This window comes from Martes martes (assembly GCF_963455335.1).
Source record: "Martes martes genome assembly, chromosome: 4".
Taxonomy (NCBI): domain Eukaryota; kingdom Metazoa; phylum Chordata; class Mammalia; order Carnivora; family Mustelidae; genus Martes; species Martes martes.
Genome location: NC_137891.1, coordinates 72,781,889 through 72,807,359, shown reverse-complemented (window position 1 = coordinate 72,807,359; position 25,471 = coordinate 72,781,889). Strand labels below are relative to the sequence as shown.

Genomic DNA, 25,471 nt, shown 5'->3' with positions numbered 1-25,471 from the left:
CTGGGGCACTCCACAGGCTGGGTGAGGAGAAGGAGGCCGTTGGCGGGGAGAACTCTGAAATTTACACTCTGGCTCCAAACTCCTTCATGGGCCAGCACTGTCACTTGGGTATGTCCAGGAGGGCCCTGAGCTCATGGGGGGATCTGAGCACACTGCTCATTTGAGACTTAGCCTATCAAGAGGCTTCTCTAACTCTGGCTATAGTAATGTATCCTTATCGGACAAAAATGCAGAAAACTTGGTTGAAGTTTTTTCACAATTTGCTCTTTCTTTTGCTTTTATCAATCCTCTGTCATACAGAATATTCAATTTTTTTTGAAGAGACAAGTTGATATGAACACAGCAGAAAAAAAAGAGTCGGAATTTAACAAAGAGAAGGAACCATTTCTAGCTAATTTCAGATCCGCTATCTTTGGCAAGCTGCCCAGAATTTTTCCTCCTTTTATTTATAAAATAATTTAAATATCTTTGTACTTTTAGAAGTAAATTTTGTATACTAACGATGGAGAGGAATGAATATCTTGAGGTTGGCTGATAACGAATTTGTAGCAAATTGCAGATAACCCAGCTCCTGGTCACGAGGCAGAATTGCACGAATCTTAGTCTATTTGCATAACCTGCTGCAACCTGAGGAGGAAACACTGTTTTCCTTGCAGGAGGGTTTAGACTTTAAACTATTGGGTTTTTGTCAAAAAGCAAACATATTTCATTAGCCGAAATTCTACTTTATTCAACGTGAGGACTAGATGTCATCTAATGTACTTAGACTATCAGGTGCGAGCAATGTTCACTTTGTATCTCACTTAATCCCCACAACCATATGGTGATGTAAGTATTATTCTTGTCATCCCATTTTTTTCTTCTTTTACAGTGAAGGAAAGGGAGAGTCCAAGAGGTCAAGTGATTTGTTAAAGTCACCCAGCCAGAACACCAAGGCTATCCTTTTTCCATTGGACTATATGATTTCTCTTTTCCTCTACCCACTCTCTCAGATTATTATTATTTCAGCAATATAAAAATAGAGTGAGCTTATTTTGTGTTTTTTTTTTTTAAAGAAAAGGGCAGAATGGCGCATGTTATCTGGGCTGGCAAGGCTGGGGTCAACAGTGATGGCTCATCAGGGTTTATGAGAACACACTCCGTAGGTGGGAGAGGGGGGAAGGGGGAGGATAAAAGGCTAAATTAAGCTTTCAGTGTAAAGTTTCTGAGCCCCTGACTCACCATGCAGAGGTGAGAAATGCAGAGGTGACCATCCCTTAGCCTGCTCACCTTGCTACCTACCACCTGTGCACCTGTGGGACCTACATCTGTGTCCTCAGTCCTTCCCAGTTAAGATAAGGATCACATCACCCTTCCCTGGTGTGGTTGTGGGGATTATGGAGGAAACCTGGGGCCTGGCATTAGTTGGGGCTCAGTAAATGCTGGCTTAGTCGTTCTTAGAAAGTCACATAGAACATGGACGCCAGTAGCTAGAAGCGGAAACAAAGACAAGGTGAGGATCACCCAGACAAGAAGCTATGGGGCTTCAGAGGAGGAGGATCATGGAATTTAGTTGAGATGAGGCACCCTGTCTGCCTGATACGGCGCGAGGGCTTCAGATGCATAGATACAATCAGTCATCACCACAGATGAGAGTGAAGCAGAGACAGGTGAAGCAGAGAGAAGTGAAGTCACTTGCTCAGGTCACATGCAGCCAATGAGGGGCCCAGGCAGGGTCAAGTCCAGGCCGCCTCACCCCAGAACCCGCCAGTGGACCAAGCACTCATACCGCTTCCCAGGACTCCGAAGCCATACGTTGGGTTCTTCAGGCGACCAGCACACTCTCTGGACAATCTAAGGAGGAGACCACCATCGAGACTTTGATCTTCCCTGGTCTCCAATTCTCCATGTGTGTCATATAAGTGACCATCATCCTTCCAAGCGAACTATGAGCTCCTGGATTCCAAGTCACTACACATAACTCCTACAGAACCAAGGCACCGCGAAGACACTCCCCACAAGTGTGATGAGTGGGGGTTGAAATGCGACAGCAAAGGGCAGCTTTGGAAAATGCCGTGTCTGCTGTTTGCTGGGAAACGCAGGCTCGCTGCATGGGCTGCTCTCCTTAGAAATGGGGCTGCTGGGGCACCTGGGTGGCTCAGTGGGTTAAGCCTCTGCCTTCGGCTCAGGTCATGATCCCAGGGTCCTGGGATCGAGCCCTGCATTGGGCTCTCTGCTCAGCAGGGAGCCTGCTTCCCCCTCTCTCTGCCTGCCTCTCTGCCTACTTGTGATCTATCTCTCTCTCTCTCTCTCTCTCTCCCCCTCTCCATGTCAAATAAATAAATAAATCTTAAAAAAAAAAAAAAAAAAAAGAAATGGGGCTGCTTTGGGGAAAGCAGTAACAACCCACAAATAAGAACATATCCCAGGTAAGAGTTCTGTTAATGGAAGGTCCCACTTAGTATTTGCCCAGTGGGGGAATGGCCTTAGCAGGCCACCAATCCCCTCACAGTGGGTGAGAGGTCCCGATGCCCAAACACAATCAACACAAGAATGCGTAACTGTATAGATTTATGGAAGGAGCCAGAGGCATCCATATACACAGATGCAAATAGCACACTTTTACTCAGCGTATGAGCAATAGCTACATGGTTCGGCCGGACTCTGAATCTTCTTCTCTCGTTAATCGTTCAAGCACTATGAGGTAGGGGTAACCTCACAATGGGAAGAAAATGTTGCAACCTGTTAAGGGTTTTGTCTGTCTTTTCAGAGTCCTCCTAATTTAATGTTTTTAGCAATAATCTTTATGAATCTACTGTCTAAAGAAGCAAGGAAGGACTTATTTTTCATTCAGTGCATTTTCAAGTTTCCCAATGTATGAAGTATGGTCCTGTCTCCATTTGGTAAACCATTATTTATGTCTACTGGCTGGCAGAAAGCATGATTAAATATGCAGCGCATACGAACATATGAAAAGTTTTTTTTTTAATTTTTTAAAAAGATTTTATTCATTTATTTGACAGAGATCACAAGTAGACAGAGAGGCAGGCAGAGAGAGAGGAAGGGAAGCAGGCTCCCCGCTGAGCAGAGACCCCGATGCGGGGCTCGATCCCAGGACCCTGGGAACATGACCTGAGCCGAAGGCAGAGGCTTTAACCCACTGAGCCACCCAGGCGCCCCCATATGAAAAGTTTTAATAGTGTAATGTGTTTTGGGGGTTGAGCAGTTTTTTATTAAAGACAATCAAGACTTTGATTTAAAAAAGCAAGACGTAAATGCTAAAGGATAATACTTTTCAAATGTAACAAATTTTGACCAAGTTCCATGCCTATCAAAAACAGAACTGCTATCTTGAATTACAAAAAGCAGTTAAATCTTCCCTCTGTTAAATGGTACTTAGATTTCCCTGGGGGATTCGTATGTTCCATTAAATTCAAAGATGTTCAACTATCAATTTTGTTATTATATATTAATCAGAATGCTAAATATATTCATTAGGTGAAGGAAAAAAGAAGATATGTTCTCCGTGTGATTATGGCATTTGTAATATTTTAAATGGTCCAAAAAAGGAAAGTTGAATCTCAGATTTTAATGACTGTACCAAATGGTCAAAGATCCTGTAGCACCTCGTACCTTTTTCTCCAAGAGAGTGTGTCTTGCTTCTGGCAAAATATATAAATGGCTAATATAAAAAGAAAAATATTATGTTCCTATAGGTAATGCTTGTCTGTATTAGAGAACTCGGGACTTTCAAACTGGAAAAAAACTGAAACGGAAAAAAAACCAAAACCTGCTCTTAAAATGTTCCCGTATGCTCTAGATAAGAATAGTTAATGAATAATGAAGGAAGTGGTGTCTTGAAATGAGACTGGTTCATTGTTCTCCTGAAAAGCATTTTAGACTCATTCTCCTATGACTCTATGACTAAATGGGTTTATAATGCAACATTTTAATGTTAATAATCTACTTGCACAAATCAAGCAAATGGCAAGTCAAAGAATGAATCATTTTGTAATGATAATTAAAAAAAAAAACCCACTGGTCATATGGGCCAATCTTTAATAGACATTAATTGTTCATATTGCTTCTTTTGCCTCCAAGATTCTGGAGACTAGGCAGAAATATATTTCTTTAGAAGTCTTTGTAATTTTCCTGGTAACTTTTCTCCATAAAAATAGCCCTAGTCAGAAAATAAGAGTATTCACCTAAAAATGAAGATCAACTAACACTATCATTGATTGTCAAATATATCAATTTAATAGTGGTACAGGTTAGGAATAATTAGTAGTAAATTGATTCAAGTATTAAGCCTACAAGATTGGATGCAAATTTAGGGCTCAAATTCATTTAGTTATATTGGAAGTATTATAGTGGGCTAGGACATTTAGACCCCATGACATAGAGCATTAAACTTTAAAAAAAAAACTGAAATATTTGTATTAATTTAGAAGACTTAAACAATGGCTTAGAAGTATCAGCACTGAAAAAAAGAAGAAGAAGAAGAAGAAGAAGAAGAAGAAGAAGAAGAAGAAGAAGAAGAAGAAGAAGTGTCATCATAAAAAAGCAATAATGACCCTGCCCCTCTCTGGGGAAAATATGACCTGCTTCAGTGGGGACAAATGAGTTCATTCATTTGATCAGAAAGAGTTACTAAGGTCTTACTAAGTGCGGTGCACTACTTATAATACTGTTAGCAATAATTTCCACGTGAAAGAAGGAAACCAAGTAAGCTGGCAAGGTATCTAGGTCCTCTTATCTGCAGAGAGTTCCCAGGGTGGAGTGAGAGGGAACTAGAAGTCTTCCTCTCCACCGGGGAGAGCATGGCCCAAGCATTGCTGGGGAAAGGCAAGGGAAGGAAAGACAGAGCTAGAAGCTGAGTGGGACGTGCTCGGTTTAGGCCTTGGTTTATAGTGAGGACTTTATATGGGAAGCGTTATTGCTATGATTTCGGGTGCGGAACTGAGGGTGGAATGTTTGCTGTACCCAAAATGAGGAGGAGAACGCAACAGTGAGAAAAGAGAGGGACACAAACAGGAAGCACGTGCTAGGATGGAGCCCTCAGCTACATGGTTCATAAGGACAGACCCCTCCCGGACTGTGGATCCTCCCCACTCCTACCGGTCCTTCATCTGGGTTCTGTGCTGCTTTTCCCAAACTCTCCCTTCAACCCTTAAGGGAACATTTTATCAACAGTTTGGAGGGTATGGCCAGTGACCAAAACCTCATGCCAGGGTCCGGGGAGTCTTCCTCATGGCCCTGCTTAGAGTCTGTTTCTCTGAGGGCACTTCTATGAGTACATAACTAGTTTTTTTCTTCCCTCTGTTTGTGTGCTAAGGAATATTTAAATAATGGATACTGAGCCAGGAAAAAAAGAGGACTTGATGAGAAGCACCATCATGGCCTTTCCAGATGTTTGCTTTTAGGATGTGAAATGAGTTACGCAGAAACAAGATGGGGAATTGCTGGCTAGACCCCAGCGTAGCAAGGAACCCACCGTGGGAGTGATCGATGGGCCAAAAATTAAATATGTCAGCAATCACTGACGCTATTCAAGAGCCTATCCTAAAAACATCCACGTGGGGGCAGAGAATTATTTGAAAGATTCAGAAATTAATCTGTAATCTCAGGTCTTGTCTGGAGCTATGCTTCCCATTGTGGTCAGCATGCCTGAAGATTCCAAATTAAAAAAAAAAAAAGAAGAAGAAGAAGTTAATTCAATTTTAAAGTTGAAAAATATGACCTTTGAGGAAAGGTTGCAGGAATCGGGGTTGTTGGGGCTAGGTACAACTCACCTGCAAACCCAACTTCATAAATATCAACCACTTGAAATCAACTATGCTCCAAGCCTTCAGACGTCTGAAGCGAACAAAGTAGATGAAAAATTGTAGTAAGAGATTTTTGTTTAACTTTAATAAGGAACTTCCTGGAAGGAATCTAAATCTCTTACTGCAATTTGACTTACTGTTACAAGGTTAATTAAACACAAACAGGCTCCCAAGGAAAATTGTGGAATCTTGGCTCTTAGCTAGAAAACCACATATCTGAAATGGTTTAGGTTTACTTCTGCCTGGAATTAAGAGGCTGGATTGAATAACTCTCCGAGTTTGTATATTATATAACTGGTTTTATAGCTTTTTAACTTCTTCCGTGCATGAGTGAGGCACACATCCATATGAACTCTGGGGCTGAAGAAAAAGTACAACGAGCCCTATATACAGAGTCGATCTTGAGTTTCCTTACTTGCCAGAAGAGAGAAAAAGTGTTATTTTTAAATTGGCTCCTTTCCTGCACACTATTAAGGAGAACTCCAGTTTGGAATAATATTTTATTGTAGCACTAAAAGATAGGCCCAAATCATTAACATACTGAGTCCATTGAATCCCTTATCAATACCACATTCAAAGTAGTCTGTTTTGAGCAAAGAAAAGGCTGAAGTATACTTTAACAACTAACCACAAACAACACTTATTTTTGGCCTTATTAGGAATTTGACATTAAAAAAAAAAAACCCAAACCACACATTTTTATTATATATGGTCAAAAATAAGAACAAAACCAGCCCATTTCTTCACAACATTAAAGTGGCTGAATACGTTGTTCTCAGTGTTGCAATATTTAAAAAAGGATAATTTGTGAAAAAACAAAACAAAACCAGGCTGCAATTGCAAAACATTTCGTGAACTGTGGCATAATACTTAATAATTATTCTTCATCTTTTTTCTTCTGTCAAAATAGGCAAAATCATTTATTTCTATTGCTTTTTCCTCCCCTGTTTTAAAGAAAGAAACAAACCACCGTGACATCCATTCCATTTTAAACTAATGTTTCTATTATTTCATATCTAAATGGGGCTGACATCATCAGCTCCTTCATGTCCTGAAAGATATTTAGCTCTGGTCCACTGTTACATTCTTGATGCATTACATGAAATAAAATATCTCAAGATTTCAAAAATATTTATTTTAAAAACAGCAATCAAATTGCCTGTAATCACATTTTCTGCTTGGCTTTGAAAGCTACATTATTCAATATGCCAGTGGTCCTTTCCATAATGGCAACGTATTAGAAATTCATGCTGCTCAAATACGTCTCACTTCCTTGCTGTACCGCACCCCCTCTAGACCCAGAGGAGGACCCCTGCTTCGGTTCGTGTGTCCTGCCCAGAACCTTCCGAAGTGAATGCTTGTCAAAACAGTTGTACAGTGGCCTCCGAATGCAAAGTGTGGCATGCCTGAACGCCGAAAATGACAATAAATCTGAGTATAGACATGATGCTTGCTTTTGTCGCCTGGAAAAATAAGGCATTTGGGAAATCACCTCCTCCCCTGCCCCCCATTTCTTTGCCTTTTAACATCTTTTTCCATTTGCAACTCCAGAACTGGAAATTTGAAGCAGTCAAAGAAATTGAAATCTCCTTTGTTGCCTTTTTTTTTTTTATTGTCAATTTTCTATAATGTGTCATTAGGAACCACACTCCACAAAAAGCTCAGGTCTAAATGACTCCTTTCTGTGAGGCCATACTAAAACTTTGCATGGTTTTTCTTTGTATGAAAGAGCTTCTGTTGACTGCACAAAGAACAAGCAATGGCCACATATAGGCCAGGCAGTGAGGTTTGGATGACTTTATACAAGGTTGCATTTTCCCTTCCACCATCCATGATTAAACCTCACAGCGAATGTGCCAGAGTAGAGAGAAAAAGAAGAGGCTCTTGATTTCAGTTTTGTAGGAACCAAAGGATTTTTCTTAAACTGTGCATACTTAATACAGGTATTTTCTTATTCTACCTTTCTCCCAAAATGGTTCTGTAGTTTCTTTTTAACAACATGAAAACCCCAAGCAGCATCATTTCCTTCTTAATGTCAGGACAACATTTTCCACTTAAGGAAATGTTCTGTTCAATAGATTCCAAATATCTTAAAGACCAATGAGGCCCAGGGCTATGGCGGGGGTGTGGGGGTGGGGGGGACAGGTAAAACATTAGGAAAGCCAAAGTGACCATAGGAAAAATTACTAAGGGACCAAAGTGAAAAGTTGGGTGAGTTGTGAGTCTGGATCACAGTTGCGTGGTCAACAGAGTATGAATCATAGGAAAATGCTAGCCCTGGCCTGGGTCTCGGAGATCAACTAGTTCTGTGGTTTTCCATCTTCTCAGAGGACAGAAGGCCTTGTGCAGGGGAACTTTTATAGGAAATGTGAACAAGTGAGATGAATAACAACAACATCACTCTGGCTGATTCCCGCCTTCCTCTGGCTCCAACAAGCTTAATTTGGACCCCTCTGATCTAGCCCAACCCTGCTGGTTACAGATGGGGTGCAGTAAATTACCCATGCTTAATAAGCTTATCCAAGGCAGGCCCTGGCTTTCCAGACTCTTGTTCCAGTGCTCTTCGAACCAGATTCCACTCTCTGAGAAGCTCGGGCTCGTCAGTTACGCATTATCAAAATAACTCAAGGGAATTTGGAGAAAAATGGAACTCTTACAATCTTGGGTCATGAGTAGCTGTTTAACTTGGACCTAGAGAATCAGAACTAATTGGCACTTGTTCGACAGTATATACTAATAGAAATTCTACCCTGTTTTATAGACTGGGCTTAGAAAACAGGGACTTTAAGAAAATGGAACCTTTTTTTAAGTGCCAGGAATCAAACTTCTTGTGGGAGTCCCAACTGACTACTGACATATAAAATGGCACCAGCAGAATATATAAAAAGGAAATGCTGGAAATCTGGGGAGGAAGAAATTTCACCCTAAGTGTGCTTCACTCTTCATATAGGTGTTTTTTCTTTTCTTTTTTTTTTTTCTTTTTAAGATTTTATTTATTTATTTGACAGAGAGAGAGAGGTCACAAGTAGGCAAAGCAGCAGGCAGAGAGAGAGTGGGGAAGCAGGCTCCCTGCTGAGCAGAGAACCCGATATGGGGTTTGATCCCAGGACCCTGAGATCGTGACCTGAGCTGAAGGCAGAGGCTTAACTCACTGAGCCACCCAGGCACCCCTCCATATAGGTTTATGATAAATTTTAGAAAACAATCTAGATACTGTGCCCTGGCAACATTTTAATCAGAAAAGAAGTCCCACTGAATGTACCTAGTACCTACTGTGTGACGGGCACTACTTTACAGACACTAACTTCTCTAATGTTCACATTATAGGATTAAATATCTTATTATAACCCATTTTATAGCTAAGAAAACAGAGGCACAGGTAGGTTATATAAGTTGCTCACTGTCACACAGCTGGTAAGTGTCAGTGGCAGGACTGGAACTGAGGAGGTCTAGCCCCAAGATGTTGGTTTAAGTGATAATGGTATATAAGGATACTCAGTAAAAGGTAAAGCCTTTTTTGGTGAATAGGAGGCTTACTCTTGTCTTTTTTTTTTTTTTTTCTCTAAAGATGTGAAGAAGATTAAGGATCAAAGTATAAATAACTCTTTGGAAAAATCTCTCTCATGCATTTTTAACTCCTCCAAAAGAGTCAAGAAAAAGCTTGCTTTTTCTATTTCCTAAAAGACTGATTTATTTTATTTTATTTATTTTTAAAGGTTTTATTTATTTACTTGTTTGTTTTAGAGAGAGAGATTATTTCTTTTAGAGAGTTCAGGGGGCGAAGCAGAGAGAGAGGGATAAGCCGACTTTGTGCTGACCCAAACCCTGATGTGGGACTTGATTCCATGACCCTGAGATCATGACCTGGGCTGAAATCAAGAGTTGGACACCTAACTGACTAAGCCACCCAGGCATCCATATTTGTTTATCTGTTTGTTTTAGACAGAGAACGGGAGAGAAAGAACCTGAGTGTCTGGGGAGCTCCAGACGGAGAGGGAGAGAGAAAATCTCAAGCAGACTCCTCGCTGTGCCGTGAGCCAACTCAGCTGGACCTCACAACCCATGGGATCATGACCGGAGCCGAAACCAAGAATTAAATGCTTGACTGAGCAACCCAGGCACCCCACTTTTCCCATTTCTTTAACAAACTTACATAATGCTTCCTATGCCAACAACTGGTCTAAGCAATTCTTCAATATTCATTTAACCCCAGGAGGTAAGGAATATTTTTATCCTTGTTTTTCAGATAAGAAAGTTGGGGTATTTATGAGCTGAGCTACTGAGCAAGTCACTTAACCCCTCTGAAGCTCCGTTTTCCAATTGCGAAATTGAGATAATAATACTCATTCAGTCATTGATTTCTAATTACGAACTAACTTTTTTATGTCTAATACAATGGACATTTGTTGGAAATGCTTACAATCAGTAAATCTGTATCACTTATGTTGCCACTAGGGATAAGAACAAGCAGACACAAGAAAATTTATCATTAAGATGAAATATCAAAAATGATATCATATATAATAATTTATGTTATATAAAAATAACATATGTGACACAGTAATACATCTGCATTTAAACATGACAACCAGCTCTAAAATATATATAATACTTAAATGAGAATTAAAATATTTCCACTCCGTTGATGCATTCAAATTCTGAAATTCCGTCATATGAAGATACTAACACCAAGATGTGAGAACCACACTAACAGCAAAGGCTTAGGTTTAATAACATTGAAAAGCTTCTAGAAAATACAGTCGGAGATGGTTGATCCTATACATAAATCTGCCTCGGGTGGTTTATACTCATAGGGCATAAAAGTTGCAGCAAGTTTATTATTTAGAATCTACAAGTGTTAGCTCTTATTATTGTAAGTGACCTTGAAAGAAGGGTTTGGAAAGAGCACCGTAATTTCTAGGCGAGCAGCTCTTACATCTGGATTTCTGTAGTCATGACGTCCTTGTCTACATGAGCATTGGTGACCTACATAGTGCCCTCTTCACAAATATATTTCAACAATTGGCAAACTGACCAAGAGTTTGGTTGTTAAACTTTGTGATCACATTACGCACGAGCAAAGTTTTTAGGGAAGAGTTTTAGTCTGTTTTCACAAAGAAACATGAAGAACATATTCCATAGTCTTAAAGTTCCTTTCAAAGCAAGGAACCCCTGAGTGCTTTTGAAATGTAAAATATAGGGCTGTATGAAGGGTTGTTCATCTTCAGATCCATTTGTATTTGGGAATGATGTGAAAACAGCTCAGTAGCCCATCTTTCTGTTCTCGCTGTCACCGCCCTGTGTATCTCCTCAACACTTCTTGCCTGAGTTATGACAACTGGCTGCCCAAGCTTTCCACAACTCCAGTTTCTTACCACCACTACCCACCCAGGAAGAAGCCAGAAGGATTTCCTCTGACTGCTTTCATAATGCTTTTGCCTCGAGTGAAAACAGCCAATGGTTTCTTTGAATCCATCATATCAAGCCCATCGTCCTTTCATTAGTTTTTGAAGCCTTTGGTCAAATCTTCCAACTTAAAATAACCAACCTGCTTTGCAAATGCTCTCAGATATGGCTTTTCTTTCCCTCTCTGTTTGTCCAAATCAAAACCACCTTTCAGACTGCCTGCAGCCCTACATTTTCCACTAGGTTTTATAGACTACCTAAACCAGATTACTCTAAAGTCTTCCAACTAGGAATTCATACTGGGTTCATTGGCCAGTAAAACTGAATTAACATTTCTCCTGGCCTCTAATTGCTTCATATCTTACTCTGATTGCTTCATACCTATTTATGTTTTCTCCATAATTTGCAAGCTTCTGAAAGACAGTGACCATGTCTTATCAATCATGTGAGCACATTCAAACATTTAGATCACGGTAAGCATTTAAAATGTACACACTGATGAACGGCATTCTAGACACATGATACTTCAAAAGAGTCAAAGAGGCTCCTTGTTTCTCAAAGGAATTAGTAGACTCTTATGAAGTTGGCCCTGCCAACTTTATTAGATTTCTATCGCAACTTTATAGCATATCAAACTCTGGTTCCTGGACTCCAGCCAGAGATCCCAGCCTTGAAAGAGGATTCTTACAATAAATTTAATCTCTGAAACTACTTTCACCAAGACTACACTGGCTTAAAAAATGGGTTTCATATAGATTTAATGTTAGAATCAACATTAACTAGACCTATGCTGTCCAGTATAGGAGCCATTAGGAACACGTAGCTATCTTAAATGTAAAATAATTCAAATAGAATAAGATAAAAATTAGTTCTTCAGTCACTCCATCCATATTTAAAGTGCTCAATAGCCAATGAATACTGCTATCAGACAACATGACTAACAGAAAAGACATTATCCCAGAAAGTTCTACTGGACTGTGCCAAAGCCCATCAAAGCCTCACCCAGACTTGGATTATTTGTCAGAGTAGCTTTTTACATAACAGCATAAAATGGTAAGGCCAGTACTGGGAGTAGGCAAAGTGGATGTCCTCCTCAGAATATATTTTGGGAGGTATGGGAAAGACTCACCATCCTATGAAAAGTCCTGCTAGATGAGACTTGCCAAGAACCAGAATGGCATGGGGCGCCTGGGTGGCTCAGTGGGTTAAGCCTCTGCCTTTGACAGGGTCCTGGGATCAAGCTCCGCATCGGGCCCTCTGCTCAGCAGGGAGTCTGCTTCCTCCTCTCTCTCTGCCTGCCTATCTGCCTACTTGTAATCTTTCTCTCTCTCTCTGTCAAATAAATAAATAAAATCTTAAAAGAAAGAAAGAAAAAAAAAAAAAAGAACCAGAACAGCAAATTAGAGCTTCATCCCCTTAACATGGGCCAGGTGGGGCCCCTCTGCCTTGCACAGTGTTAAAAGTTTCAAAGGAAATATCATGTTGAACGGAAAATACCTAAAGTTCAGTTTTTGACATTGGGTTGGGTGGGGAAAGCATAAAGAGATCTGGATGAGGAGAAGGTTGGGATAGGGCAAGAGGAAAGCACAGTGGAAGAAGGACCTAGAAAATGGTGCATTTCACTGTAATTAGGTCGAGTTCTGAGCATGCCATTTAAGGATGGAGTGACCGCCATTTTGACAGCTCTGGGGAAATCCTTGATACGTGTATGTTGAAGTTGTACACAATGCATGTATGCACATATACACTGAAGAAGCCTCAGTTAACAAGCGAGTGGTATATCAAGATGGTCCCCAGAATGCTAAGAAGGCAAATTATATAAAGAAAAAAAGGGTTTGGAGACTTGAATTACGTAACGGAATATCTCATTATCCCTTCTACGGCCCTTCTCCATTCACACTGTGAGAAAGCTTAGAGGACCGACTTGATAGGGTATACACCGTATGCGTTCTTCTTCGCCTTCTTAGCACATAGGTGGTTCCTATGAAGGCATCACTTGGATGCCTCATTGACTCGAGAACTGGGTCTGAAGGCCAAGCCCCAAAGAGGAATGGACATGTGACTTTTCAAGGTGACTACTTTGAAGTACAGCATGATTCAGATTTACGAATTTAGCATCTTCATTTAAAAATCCACGTTCTGGGGCACCTGGGTGGCTCAGAGGGTTAAAGCCTCTGCCTTCGGCTCAGGTCATGATCCCAGGGTCCTGGGATTGAGCCCCGCATAGGGCTCTCTCCTTGGCGGGGAGCCTGCTTCCTCCTCTCTCTCTCTGCCTACTTGTGCTCTCTCTCTGTCGAATAAATAAATAAAATCTTTAAAAAATAAATAAATAAAATAAAAATCCATGTTCTATTTAAGGAAGCCATAGTTAATACTCTTAGGACCAATCTATACAGGTAGAATAAAAAATCGAGGCAATAATTTTCTCCCACCATGAGTGATGCGAATGAGTTCTCTCTTGACTGCTGAGCTAGCTGCCAATTCGTAAGAGAATCTGGATGCTATCATGGCATGAAGCTCTGGGCTTCATTCTTGAAAAATGACTTCAGGGTTTCTTTTGACACTCCCTCTCCCACCCCACGCCCTTTACATTCCTGATTAACAGGAAAACCTTTTTGTGAATTCACTCAAGTTAGAGATACATCCTCAAATGTTTTTGATTAGTGATAATGTAAATGCTGCCTATCAGAAACCATATAAGATGAGCAGTTAATCAATTTGTTCATTGTGAGCCCGACAGCACTGTTGAGTGACTTACCAAAATGACAATCGAGTTACGCGTACTGTTAAGTTATTGAACAACGGAAACAAAAGAGTGCTAATTAAAAGTCACTGAGATTATGCTGAGTGAAATAAGTCAAACAGAGAAAGTCAAGTATCATATGGTTTCACTTATTGGTGGAGCATAACAAATAATATAGAGGACAAGGGTAGATGGAGAGGAGAAGGGAGTTGAGGGAAATTGGAAGGGGAGGTGAACCATGAGAGACTATGGACTCTGAAAAACAACCTGAGGGTTTTGAAGGGGCGGGGTGGGAGGGTGGGGGAACCAGGTGGTGGGTATTAGGGAGGGCACAGATTGCATGGAGCACTGGGTGTGGTGAAAAAACAATGAATACTGTTACGCTGAAAATAAATAAAAAATTAAAAAAAAAAAAAAAAGTCACTGTTAACCTCAGGGAGAGTTTTATGACAAGGCAAATGTTCTGTCCTTGGCCATATACTGTGGAAACTATTTTTCACTACTTGAGATACAGGCAGAGAAATTACTAAGGTTTTAGATGACACACGAACCAGAAGGAAAGATTTCATTACAAGTCAGTGTTTCTCAAACACGGGATGCTTGTTAAAAACTGAGATCCCTGGACTTTGGGGTAGAGACTGGAAATTTCATTTTTGCTGGTTTTCCTGGACGATACACATTCCCACTAACTTTAAGAAGTACAGAACACTCGAAGGTTCAGGGGGACAATGGATCCAATAGACTGAAACACTTTAATGGAGATAAATTTTGATCACTAAAATTGTACTGCCAAAATAAAAATGAAGATGGTTTTCTTGCTTTCCTATCCTGTAAATCTGTGAAAAATGGGGGAGAAATCTAGTTGGACAGCGGTTCCTGTTCAGAAGATGTGAGGGTCTTTCTTGTAGTGAGAAATCTGGCAGTAAGTGAGAGGTGGCCCTTTTAAGATAACCTTTTATCTGAAATCTAGTTAGATATTTCAACTTTACGATAGGGCCTTCAGTGTCTAATAGTGTTTAGAACTTTGAGGAAGACGTAAGAGTGATCAAACAGGTAATTAATTGATTTTTGCCCTGAATTCAACAGAGGACCGAAAATTACTTCAGAAACTTATGGAGAACATTTTCCCTAGCTAAAAATGTATGCCCAGTTTCAGAATCCTATGTTACTACAATGTACAACTTCTCCCATGAAAGTCGACCTTACCCTCCTATGTTCCTCGCTCCCCACCACCCATCGGCAAGCAGATTCTTACCACAGAAATGGAGTTAGTAAGCAGGGCTCCGTCCTGTCCCAGCAAATTGGAGACGGTGATTTCAGGTAGGTCCATGTTTTGTGGATGAAATGGGAGCAGGCCATTATGGTTCATTGGGTGACACAGAGAGTGGTAACCAGGTTCGACGTCATTCACGTGTACCAGAGAGTGGTCGGGGAGGGAAGGGGGGGTGATTGGTGGAATGTTGAAGTCTTCACTTTCCAGGCTCGGGCCAGGGTAAGACTGAAAAGACAAGGGATATTGTTGCAAATTATCATCCCCCTTCTTCTTCGTCACTGTGAACAAACACACATGACCCGTTCAGATGTTATTACAAGCAGCCTTATAGATTTGGCAAAGACATTTCAAACACGCAGATTACCCTGCTCTCATTTCACTATTATGTATGGAAGAAAGCTGCCTCAAAGGCATATCCACTCCTTGTATAAAGAGAACTTCCATTAGGCAGTTTTGTTTTTCCATGAAACTGAACTCAAACAGATTTCAAAGGTCCCATTAAAATTTTCCGGAGTTTTAATCTAGCTGAATACCTTTTTCAAGGGAATTGTGGGGAAGGAGGCAATTTATAAAATTCTTTTTTTTTTTAAATTTTATTTATTTATTTGACAGACAGAGATCACAAGTAGGCAGAGAGGCAGGCAGAGAGGTGGGGGAAGCAGGCTCCCTGCTGAGCAGAGAGCCCGATGCGGGACTCGATCCCAGGACCCCGGGATCATGACCTGAGCCGAAGGCAGAGGCTTTAACCCACTGAGCCACCCAGGTGCCCCACAAAATTCATGTTTTTTTTTTTTTTTTTTAATATTTTATTTATTTGTCAGAGAGAGAGAGAGGGAGAGAGAGCAAGCGAGCACAGGCAGAGTGGCAGGCAGAGGCAGAGGGAGAAGCAGGCTCCCTGCTGAGCAAGGAGCCCGATGTGGGACTCGATCCCAGGACGCTGGGATCATGACCTGAGCCGAAGGCAGCCGCTTAACCAACTGAGCCACCCAGGCGTCCCGACAAAATTCATGTTTAATCAAACATGTTTCATAGGACTTCCTACTGCTCAGATCATGAGACATAATAAAATGAATTCCAGAAGTTCTGGGGACAATTGTTTTTGAGTTTTGAAAAAGACCATCATTAAAATAAATAACAACATATGTGGGGCTTTTCCTTTTGGAAAGTAGCTTTAGATAAAAGAGGAAGGGAGGGAGCAAAAAAGGAAGGAAAGATTATATGAGGACACTCCTGTTTAAAACGGAAAGTGGTAAACATTGAAAATTTGAGGAGGGACCGAATAATAAAATATTGTTCCCAATTAAGATCAAGGCATAGTGATACTTAGCAGTCCTTTATAGAGCAGGTGTTATAATAAATAGGAAATAATTTGGGTCCTGATCCCTCTTGCAAGCCTATCTTTCAAATTAAGCATGTCTTCCTAGTATTTGAGTTCCCAAGTAACGGGACTTGTCTAACAGCACAGAGCCGGCTGAAATGGGCAAGATTTGAAATGAGCAGGCAGAGGGTAGGAGCCAAAGAAAGTAGTGTAAGGTATTCATTGGGTGTTCAGCCAATAAGCTTCATGTTCCTGCATCCAAGCGCCTCGGGTTATTTTTTCCAGATGGCGTCTATTTGTCTAACAGAAAGAAAATCCTCAAGTTGCACTTGCTAAATGTTGTACAAGTTTTGATCTATTTGTTTAGGTGCTGTCAGAAGACATGATGAAATGAAGCGCTACTGGGAACATCTGGAATTCAGACCTGGTCACGTAGAGGCTCCTGTGGGTTAGCAACTGGGCGGGGTGGGGGTGGGGTGTAGGTGAAGGGAAAGATTTGATTCATCTCTGCAGATCACTGTCCTTGAATATCTAGAGTTCTGTTAACAAAATCACCGGCTCTAAAGTTCAATCATCAGGTACCAAATTTTCCTGTTTATCGTTTAGATCTCTTGTCTGAAAAATATAGTCATGGTTCGTGTCAAAATTCTAAGTTTGATGAAATTCTCGTTTGCTTGGTATATTTTAGACCTTGAGTCTACAGAGGTAAACAATCAGTTCCTGGTACAAGTATTGACCTAAGAAGCATGAAAGATTTGAAGTGGGAGGTGGGAGAGAGAGGAAACACATGTATTAATGCTGGTTTTGTAAAAAGTGCTGCATGAAGTCCTTTGAGTCATTTAATCCTTAACAATAATCCTGTGTGGGGCTATCATTATCCCGTTTTCCTGAAGAGAAAATCCAGACTCGGAATTTAAGTCACTTTGACTCCGCTGGTAAATAACCAGCTCAGTATATATTGAGGGATAGACACATGTTGTGATATCGAAACAGTTTAATTGCTACTATTTTATTAGGAAGAATGGTACAAAGTTGTCAATATCCAATGGTCTTGGACCAGCAAAACTTAAGAACTAACATTAGCTTTGGTCTCAACTCTTTCCTTATCCCAAGTTCCATCCCAATGCCTATCCCATTAAAATATTTACTCAGTATGAACACAAGAATGCATAATTTGTCTTTGTGTTGACATTTCAGAAGTGAAGTTATTGATACAACTCTTTTAAGAAGTTAATGGTGTCTGTTTGAAACTTCCCTAAATTAGGTACAGTTAATGCCAGGGATAAAGGAGAAAGATGTTTTTAATTTTATAAATGCTATTAAGCCTCTGGAAATACTCAGGGATATTCTATCCATGATTTACCATAAACTTTACATGCTAGCATTTCTTTGTAGTTAAATCTTAATTTGTGATGTTTTAAAGGAGGGTTTAATTGGTATCACTTTACACCGAGTGATAACAATTGCACTGCAATTTAATAAAGCTACATGGTTTATTTTCATGTAATTGCACATTAATGTTATTTAATCCATGCACTTATATACCTAAACCACAGATTCCACAACTTAACTGGTAATGGGTAGTTATGTGGATCAGGAATTTTAACAATTTTTAACAATCTTTATGTTAGAAGTCATGATATGGTTATTTGCCATGAGCCCATTACAGTGTAATGGATGCCATATAAAAGTATCATAATAATTGTATGAATGTCAAAATGTCACAAAACTCACAAAAACTCCAATGCCAGCCTAATTACTAATTATTTTTTAATGTGGAAGTGAATAAGCTAATTCCTCCATGTTGATTTCTATGACTTGACATCTCTATTTTAATTTTGAAAAACTTAGTAAGAATAAATTTGGCTTAACAATCGTAAGATACATATTATTAGAGAAAATCGCAGTTTGGGGAGGAAAGCATTACAATCGGATATGATCGAGCGTTTTCCTTATTCTCCAGGAGACTTTCCGGTTACAATCCGTATTCGGTGTCTGTTGAATGGATTAACAAATGAATCCCTGAATGAAGGCATAAATGAATGAATGAATGAATGCTAAGATGACTTTTTAAAGCTATGAAATCTGTGAAGATGGCATTGTTATTCCAAGGGCTTGAAGATACACTCTGTATTCCCAAGACTTCGCACTGGTCAGCTGACAACACAGTATATAACATTAATCTCTCTGCGTGTCAGGAAGCCAGACACATCCTGTTAGAGATATAAAGGCTTAAGCAGCCTGAGAAAGTCTGGTGCAGGGTAATTTGGTGTTCCTCTCTGGCTGCTGATCTGTCCCTCTGAAATGGCTTGCACTTACCATTCCACAGAGACACAGAGGTCCCAGAGGATTTGTAAGGGTGAGTTTGGGGCCCCTGGGTTCTCAGAAGTTGTTGGAACCTAGCCCCTCTGCAGGTTGAGCATCGGCTAAGGACCCAAGGAAGCCTCAGCTCCACATCGGGATCCCTTGGCAATGGCAGGTGTAATGTCCCGTGCCTGGTTGGCAGCAAGGGAGCATGGAGGGGATGAGAAAGTACGCCGAGCATAGGAATAGGGACCTTGGTGATGAGACCAGGGTGTGGGCAGTCAAAGAAGGCTTCTGTTAAGGCCATCCCTGGGCGACACGGTGGACCTATTATACTTGTCTACTGACTTAGGGTCCTTTTCTGACTTGGGCTTATTTTCTTCCCTTGAGCCTCAGGAAGGCCATGAATTTCAAGTATTTTTCATTCTCCAGCTGTCTTGGGACCAATGTCCTTTATAAGACCTTTGCATATCCCCTGAGATAGAGGACTATGCTTCCCCCACCCCCACCCCCAGCCTGAATTAGAGACCACTGATGTCCCAGGTCCTCTAAGAATCTATAGGGCTGGGTTGCAGAGTAGAATTCTGGAGAAGAATCGTTGTAGACTTGCAAGGTGGTCTCTTATTCCTTATCCCACTTTATAGTGCCTTTTACCCCTTCTGGTCTAGAGATAAGAACCTTATCAGCAGTCTGAGCCCTACAGCTTGCCTCCTCCTCGGGGAATGATAAAAGTCAATGGTGACCATCTACACAGAGAAAAAAGTGTTTAGGGATAGTGGCATGAAATTCAAGTCAATACTTTTAATTTTATCTTGGATCTTCATCTGTTAATGAAAGGCACATTGGACAGAAAGAAGCATCCAAAGTTATTTGCTCTATCCAGTAGCCAGTCTGCGTGATCTAAATGATTTAAAGAACTTGAAGTTTTATCATTGCTACTTAAGCAGACTCTCCCTGATCTTCAGGTACTCCCTCGTCCTAGATGCAGGAGAGTCTCATCATATTGCTGGTGCTGGGATAGGACAGCTCTGCTCTAGGGTGGGAGGCTCTGTACGTCCCAGTGTGACCAGGGAACAGAAGCCAAGAGTCATGGAATGTGGACTGGAGTGGGCTGTCCTGTCACAAGGCTTGGCTAATTCTGCAATACATATGAACTTTTCAAGGCCACCTGGGGACCGTTGGAAGCATTAAAGTAGTAATTTCAAAATATTATTATCCTCAAGAGAGTATTTTCATGATTCTATATAGTAAAGCCAGTGACTGTTTCAAGTCATTTTCTTAAAATCTCACCATTGGTATTTGCACATTTACTTATAAAGTGCTATGTCTTTCTGTAATGAGAAGGGGATGGATTTTTAGATGGGTTGAGAGTACTCATAATGATTCCTCCAGTGACTGATAAGAATGGCCAAGAGTGTGTTGGAAGGAATGGAGACTCTGGAGTCCAGTAGAAAGGAACTGAATCTAAGTGTGCCGAAACATTTAGTAGTACAGGTTCTGGGGCAAGTTTCTGATTCCTTGTGAGCCTCAGTTTCAGAATCTGCTTCATGGGGTTCTTTTGAGCATTAAAAGCAAAAAAAAAAAAAAAAAAAAAAAAAAAAGATCAGATAGAAAGTTCTTGATAAATGACAGCTTTAGCATAGCTCTGGTTATTATTAAATAGGTTTATACATGCCATGGATTGGGTCATGGCCAAGAAAACGAACAACTACAGACAGTGACGGAGGGGATTTAGACACCATTATAAAGGAATTTCAGTATATATGCCTTTGATCCAAACTCATACTGAAACAGAGTGCAGCCCCATTCATACATAATGTGTTCATTTAATTGCCCCCCATAAATAGCTAAGATCAAGTTTTGCCTTTATTTTAATGGAATGAAATAGCATTTTTGAAATGAAAGAATAAAATGATAATGGGCAACAGTGAACAGGCAAAGGCTACTGAAGAGCTCAGAGGATAATGGTGGAAATGTGCAGAGGGCCACAACCCTTGCTGGCAGGGAACCACACAGGTAGACCAGCAGCCCTGGGTGATGGGTTCCTGACAGTTCAGTTCCTACTGACCTAGAGAAATTGTCAATGAACTTGTGTCTAAATTCACCACGAAAGCCACACTTTCTAACACATTGCTGTGTGTTGTAGAAAGGCCGTCTTCCCTGGGAGACTCTTGGCAAGGAGGTGAAATTGCCCATCTGGTGGACTGTATTTGAGACTTGAATCAAGAGACTGGGTTATAAGAAAGCAAAAGAGGATCCTTTCAATCTCCTTTGATTTGATCTCTTTGGAAGCTTTTCCAGCCATTTGACTAAGGCCATTGTCCTTTCCCCACTGAACCCTCCCAGTACCCGCATTTGAGTGACAAAGGAAAGGAAACTTCTCACCTGGTTTCTGGAAGATCTCAATGCCTCTGTCTGTTTAATCATATACTCACATTCCTTTTTAATCATAGCGCTTAGCATAATCCATGACCTGGGTATCCTGTTTATATTATTTTCTCTTTCTGCAATCCATATTTCCTTTTGCTACAGCCTGTTCTTATTTTTTGTTCTTATTCAACTTTATTGTATTTGGAATTGGGATGTTAATTAGAATGAGTTTTCTCTTGACTACAGAGAATTCATGTTTTCATACTGTCTAGATAGAGTGTTAATACGCTGACCAGGAACAAATAATGGGAACTCTCTTCTGGACTTCGCCTATTCTTCTCTTTTTTAAGTCTAGTTTTTCCACCAGAGGGGCCTTGTTTTTGTGGGTTTCTGTCCACATATTGCAGTCATTATAAAAGGCACTCAATCTTTGGTGACAAGAAGTCCCATAACTCAGAAGAATTCAAAAGATATCATCTTGTACATATCTTTAAATTATGTGATGGCTTCATGCAATCATGCATACACTGAAAATATGGCTATAGTTATAGCATTGTAAAATATGTTTCTCATATAGTTCTTTATTCGAAAGATAAATAAATAACATTGCCATCCTATGTACATGGAATGCCTTAATTTTTAATCTGTAACACAATTCCTGAAATTTCAGGGTAGAAAAATACCAATGTTTAAATGTATTTCATCTTCTATTAAAAATTCATGTTGCTTGATTCAAATAACTAAATGGAAAGCAAAGCCAACTACAGAGTTCATTAGAAAAAATGATTAAAAAAAAAGAAAAATGATAAACTTCCTCTGTTTTCAGAAGTTAAGACATGGCATGTAATGGTGATTTCTCTCAAAAGAGTTTAAACAGCATCAACATTATCTCCAATTTCTTTTGAGAAGACCTTCAGAAGTAGGTATTTTTCAGATTCTTTTGTCTCTGCATGAACGAGGGTTGATAGCTTGAGACTATAATGTATTACTGTGCAAAGCTTCGGTCTGTTACATAAATCATCTTAACACTCAGCAAGAATTGTCCAACAGTGCCATTGATGTGCTCAAGCCAATGATCCTGCAAACAATTTTTTTGTCTTTCTTCACATGTTAGACAATAGCAATAAATCATCTTCATTTAAAAACACACAATGTACTAATTTTTCAAGCAACAGTTATCAAAATGCAATTTTTTTGGTAGAATGTACATTTATTTTATTTGTGCTCATTAATTTTTGTACCCTGTGTTAAGTAAAAGGCAATGAGTACCTCACCTACCATAGAAGCATTTGCTATGTACCTACTAAGTGTAAGCCATCCTGCAAAGTATGATTTGAGATGCAAAGAATTGTAAGATGTAGCTTGTTATAAAGGAAGTGAATTAGAGGATATATAAAAACTTGGGCTCCCAATAAAGTGCATGTTTGAAGTGTCAAGTGTAAACGGAAATGGAATTACTTGAAGCTGGGATGATGAAGGGATTGTTACAGGCAGATTTATCCCGATAACAGGGCCTGAATATTAGACACTTCTGCTGAAATGCAATACGTGATCGAGGGAGGAGGATCACAAAACCAGCAAATGAGCAAGCCTGGACAACGTACAAGGAGGTTCAACAGCAAGGTCAGGTCTTCTAAGAAAACGTCAAGGGCAAGAGTGGTCCCACTGACCAAAACAAACGTTGGGGTATTGAACCCAACTCAATTCCCAATGAGACTGGTTTTTACTGGACTGTGTTTATTTCATAATTGAAAACCCAGTGTGTAAAGCCTGAATGAAACCAGAAAACAGGGTTGACTTGAGGCCACCCTAGCGAATGTCTAACATTGACTCTTCTTAAGGCAAGGATTGGTTTATTTATTTATTTGAAAGACAAAGAGAGAGAGAGCGTGCACGTGCACATGTGCACACACACAAGGAGAGCAGGAGAGGGAGAGAGAGAATCTTAAGCAGCTCAGGATGAGGCTTGATCTCTCAACCTTCAGATCATGACCTTAGCTGAAATCGAGAGTCGGAGTCACCCAGGCATCCCTCCCAGCTGTATTTTTAGGGGACAGTTTAAAACCAGGCCCTGTGTGCTGTTGTCATATGGGCCTTCCCTTTGGCTAAACAAACAAACAAACGCAAACAAAAACACCCAAAACACAAAAAATAAACTTCTGGGAAATAAATAACGTACTTCCCCCACAAGCCACAACCCACACACGAATGATGAGGAAAAGCAGATTGAGAAGCAAGAGCTACTTCTGAAACCCTCGTGGGGTCCCAAAGATGTTCTTCCGGCAACAGGTATCATTCCATATTGAGTGTTAAAAGGGGTGATTAAAACATTTAAATTTCACTATTTAGCATACAATTTTATGTACAAATGCAGCTATATTTTTGTAGTTTTTCAGAGGTTTTCAATTCTCACACTGAGATTCAGTTCTACATGTTTCTGCTTTATTTTATAAAGAATCCAAAAAATGTATATGAAAAGAAATCACTCTTAGTCCACCCACTCAGAAAAAAACCCCACTATTAAAACATGTGTATCTTTCAAGATTCTTATAGTTCATAGTTGCTATTTTGTTTCAGGGTTTTGTTTTAAGTCAGATGATGGAGCTCATTTTGAAGATAGAAATGCTATATGTCGATCTCAGCAGATCACTTAGCAGGTATGAGTACCTACTCCCTCTAAGCCTCAGTTTCCAAATCTGTAAAATAGGGATACAATTGTATTCAATTCATTCAAGGTAATCAGGATTAGATGAGATAAATGAGGTAATATAAATAATTTGAATAAACACTGGCTCATACAAGCACTCAATGAACATTAGTGACATTATCATTTTTTACTATTGTCATTATTCCATCATGTAATTTAATCTGATCATTGAAAATGAATCATGATTAATTTTCCATGCCCATAAATATCATTTACATTATTGTTCAAATGGCTGTGCATTATATCCTGCTGTGCATGTTCTATAATTTATAACTCTTGGTGCCCTATTACTAAACATGTAGGGTGTTTCTGATTTTTCTGTTATGAACCTCATTGTGATGAATAACCTTATGCATTTTTTTCTTGGGGTAATGTTCTAGAATTCTGTATTTACGTTCAAATGGAATCACAGAATGCTCGCTCAAGAGAAGACCTTGAAGACTATGCCTCCACACTACAGATAAGGAAAATGAGGTCCAAAGAGGTTTAATGATATGCTTGTATTTCGAGAACTCGTTGGGCAGAGAGGACACCCACAGCATATAATTACAGATTTATTTTTTGTACATATAATAACTAATAAAATGCATTGGGTTTTAATATAACATCTTAAAACATTTATGGTCTTTAAGCTTCAATATATTTTCTTTTAGAAAAAAAAACAAAACCTGTGTTGAATTGATTGCTGCTTATGGTCAACTTCTCTTTGCTAAATCATATTCAGGCAGCCAGTATGGACTTGATCATTCAGCACTGGCTAGTTTTATATGTACATATTTTATATGTACACTTAAAAATACCTGTTGTAAGTGTTTATGACCATTCTTATCATTTTTGCCCATTGCATATAAATCAGTAAATGTTGGGAATGTAGACTCACATTCTTCATAAAGAAACCAGATCAGCAGAGGAGGAGAACTAAACAGATGGGCTATGCTCTTGGTTTGGTCCTCCCTCAATCAAGGAGGCCAGGAAAAGGAAAGAGGGGCTCCTGTTTCTACTCACCATACTCCCATAGGCAATTCCCACTTTTTTGACCTTTAACCGGGAAACAATTGCAAATGGATACTTGAATATTTGAGGAGCATCTCGCTTCCTAAGGTCTTTGCTAGGAAGAAAGCTTACACTGAAGGGGAGCAGAAGACAGGGACATGGAAGAAGAAAAAAAAAAAGTTGAACACTTGGAGGCCATTCCCTCTGTTTGAGGAAGGGTAAACCCCCGTCCTTCAGTTACACAGAAGCTGGATTCTGGGGAAGAGTCGCGGGAGGGATGTCCTATGGGAAGACCTCTTGTATTTTGTCTACCTTCTAGACGAGAGAAGGATAAGTATGAAGGGTAGGGAAAAGTGTACTAGACCCGGACAAGAAAAGTAGTGAGAATTCAGAGGAAAGACGACAACAGTAGCGGCAAAGAGTCGGGAAAAGCTAGAAAAGACCGGGAGGAAGGAATCATCACTCTGGGTAAATTAAGGAAGCAGGGACTGCATTGAACCCCTCACCTTTGTATAGCTTGTGTGTGTGCTGGAACAAGTATGAAATATGAAAC

At 40.0% G+C, this 25,471-nt stretch overlaps 1 protein-coding gene across 2 annotated transcripts in view; it reads right to left on the bottom strand.

Moving 5' to 3' along the window:
• Nucleotides 1-25,471, bottom strand: part of TOX (thymocyte selection associated high mobility group box) — a 300,152-nt gene that overhangs the window by 114,412 nt on the left and 160,269 nt on the right. For both annotated transcript variants that reach the window (XM_080801776.1, XM_080801775.1), the window contains one exon: nt 15,209-15,451. In XM_080801776.1, the coding sequence (XP_080657902.1) occupies nt 15,209-15,451 (243 nt within the window). The remainder of the gene's footprint in view (nt 1-15,208; nt 15,452-25,471) is intronic.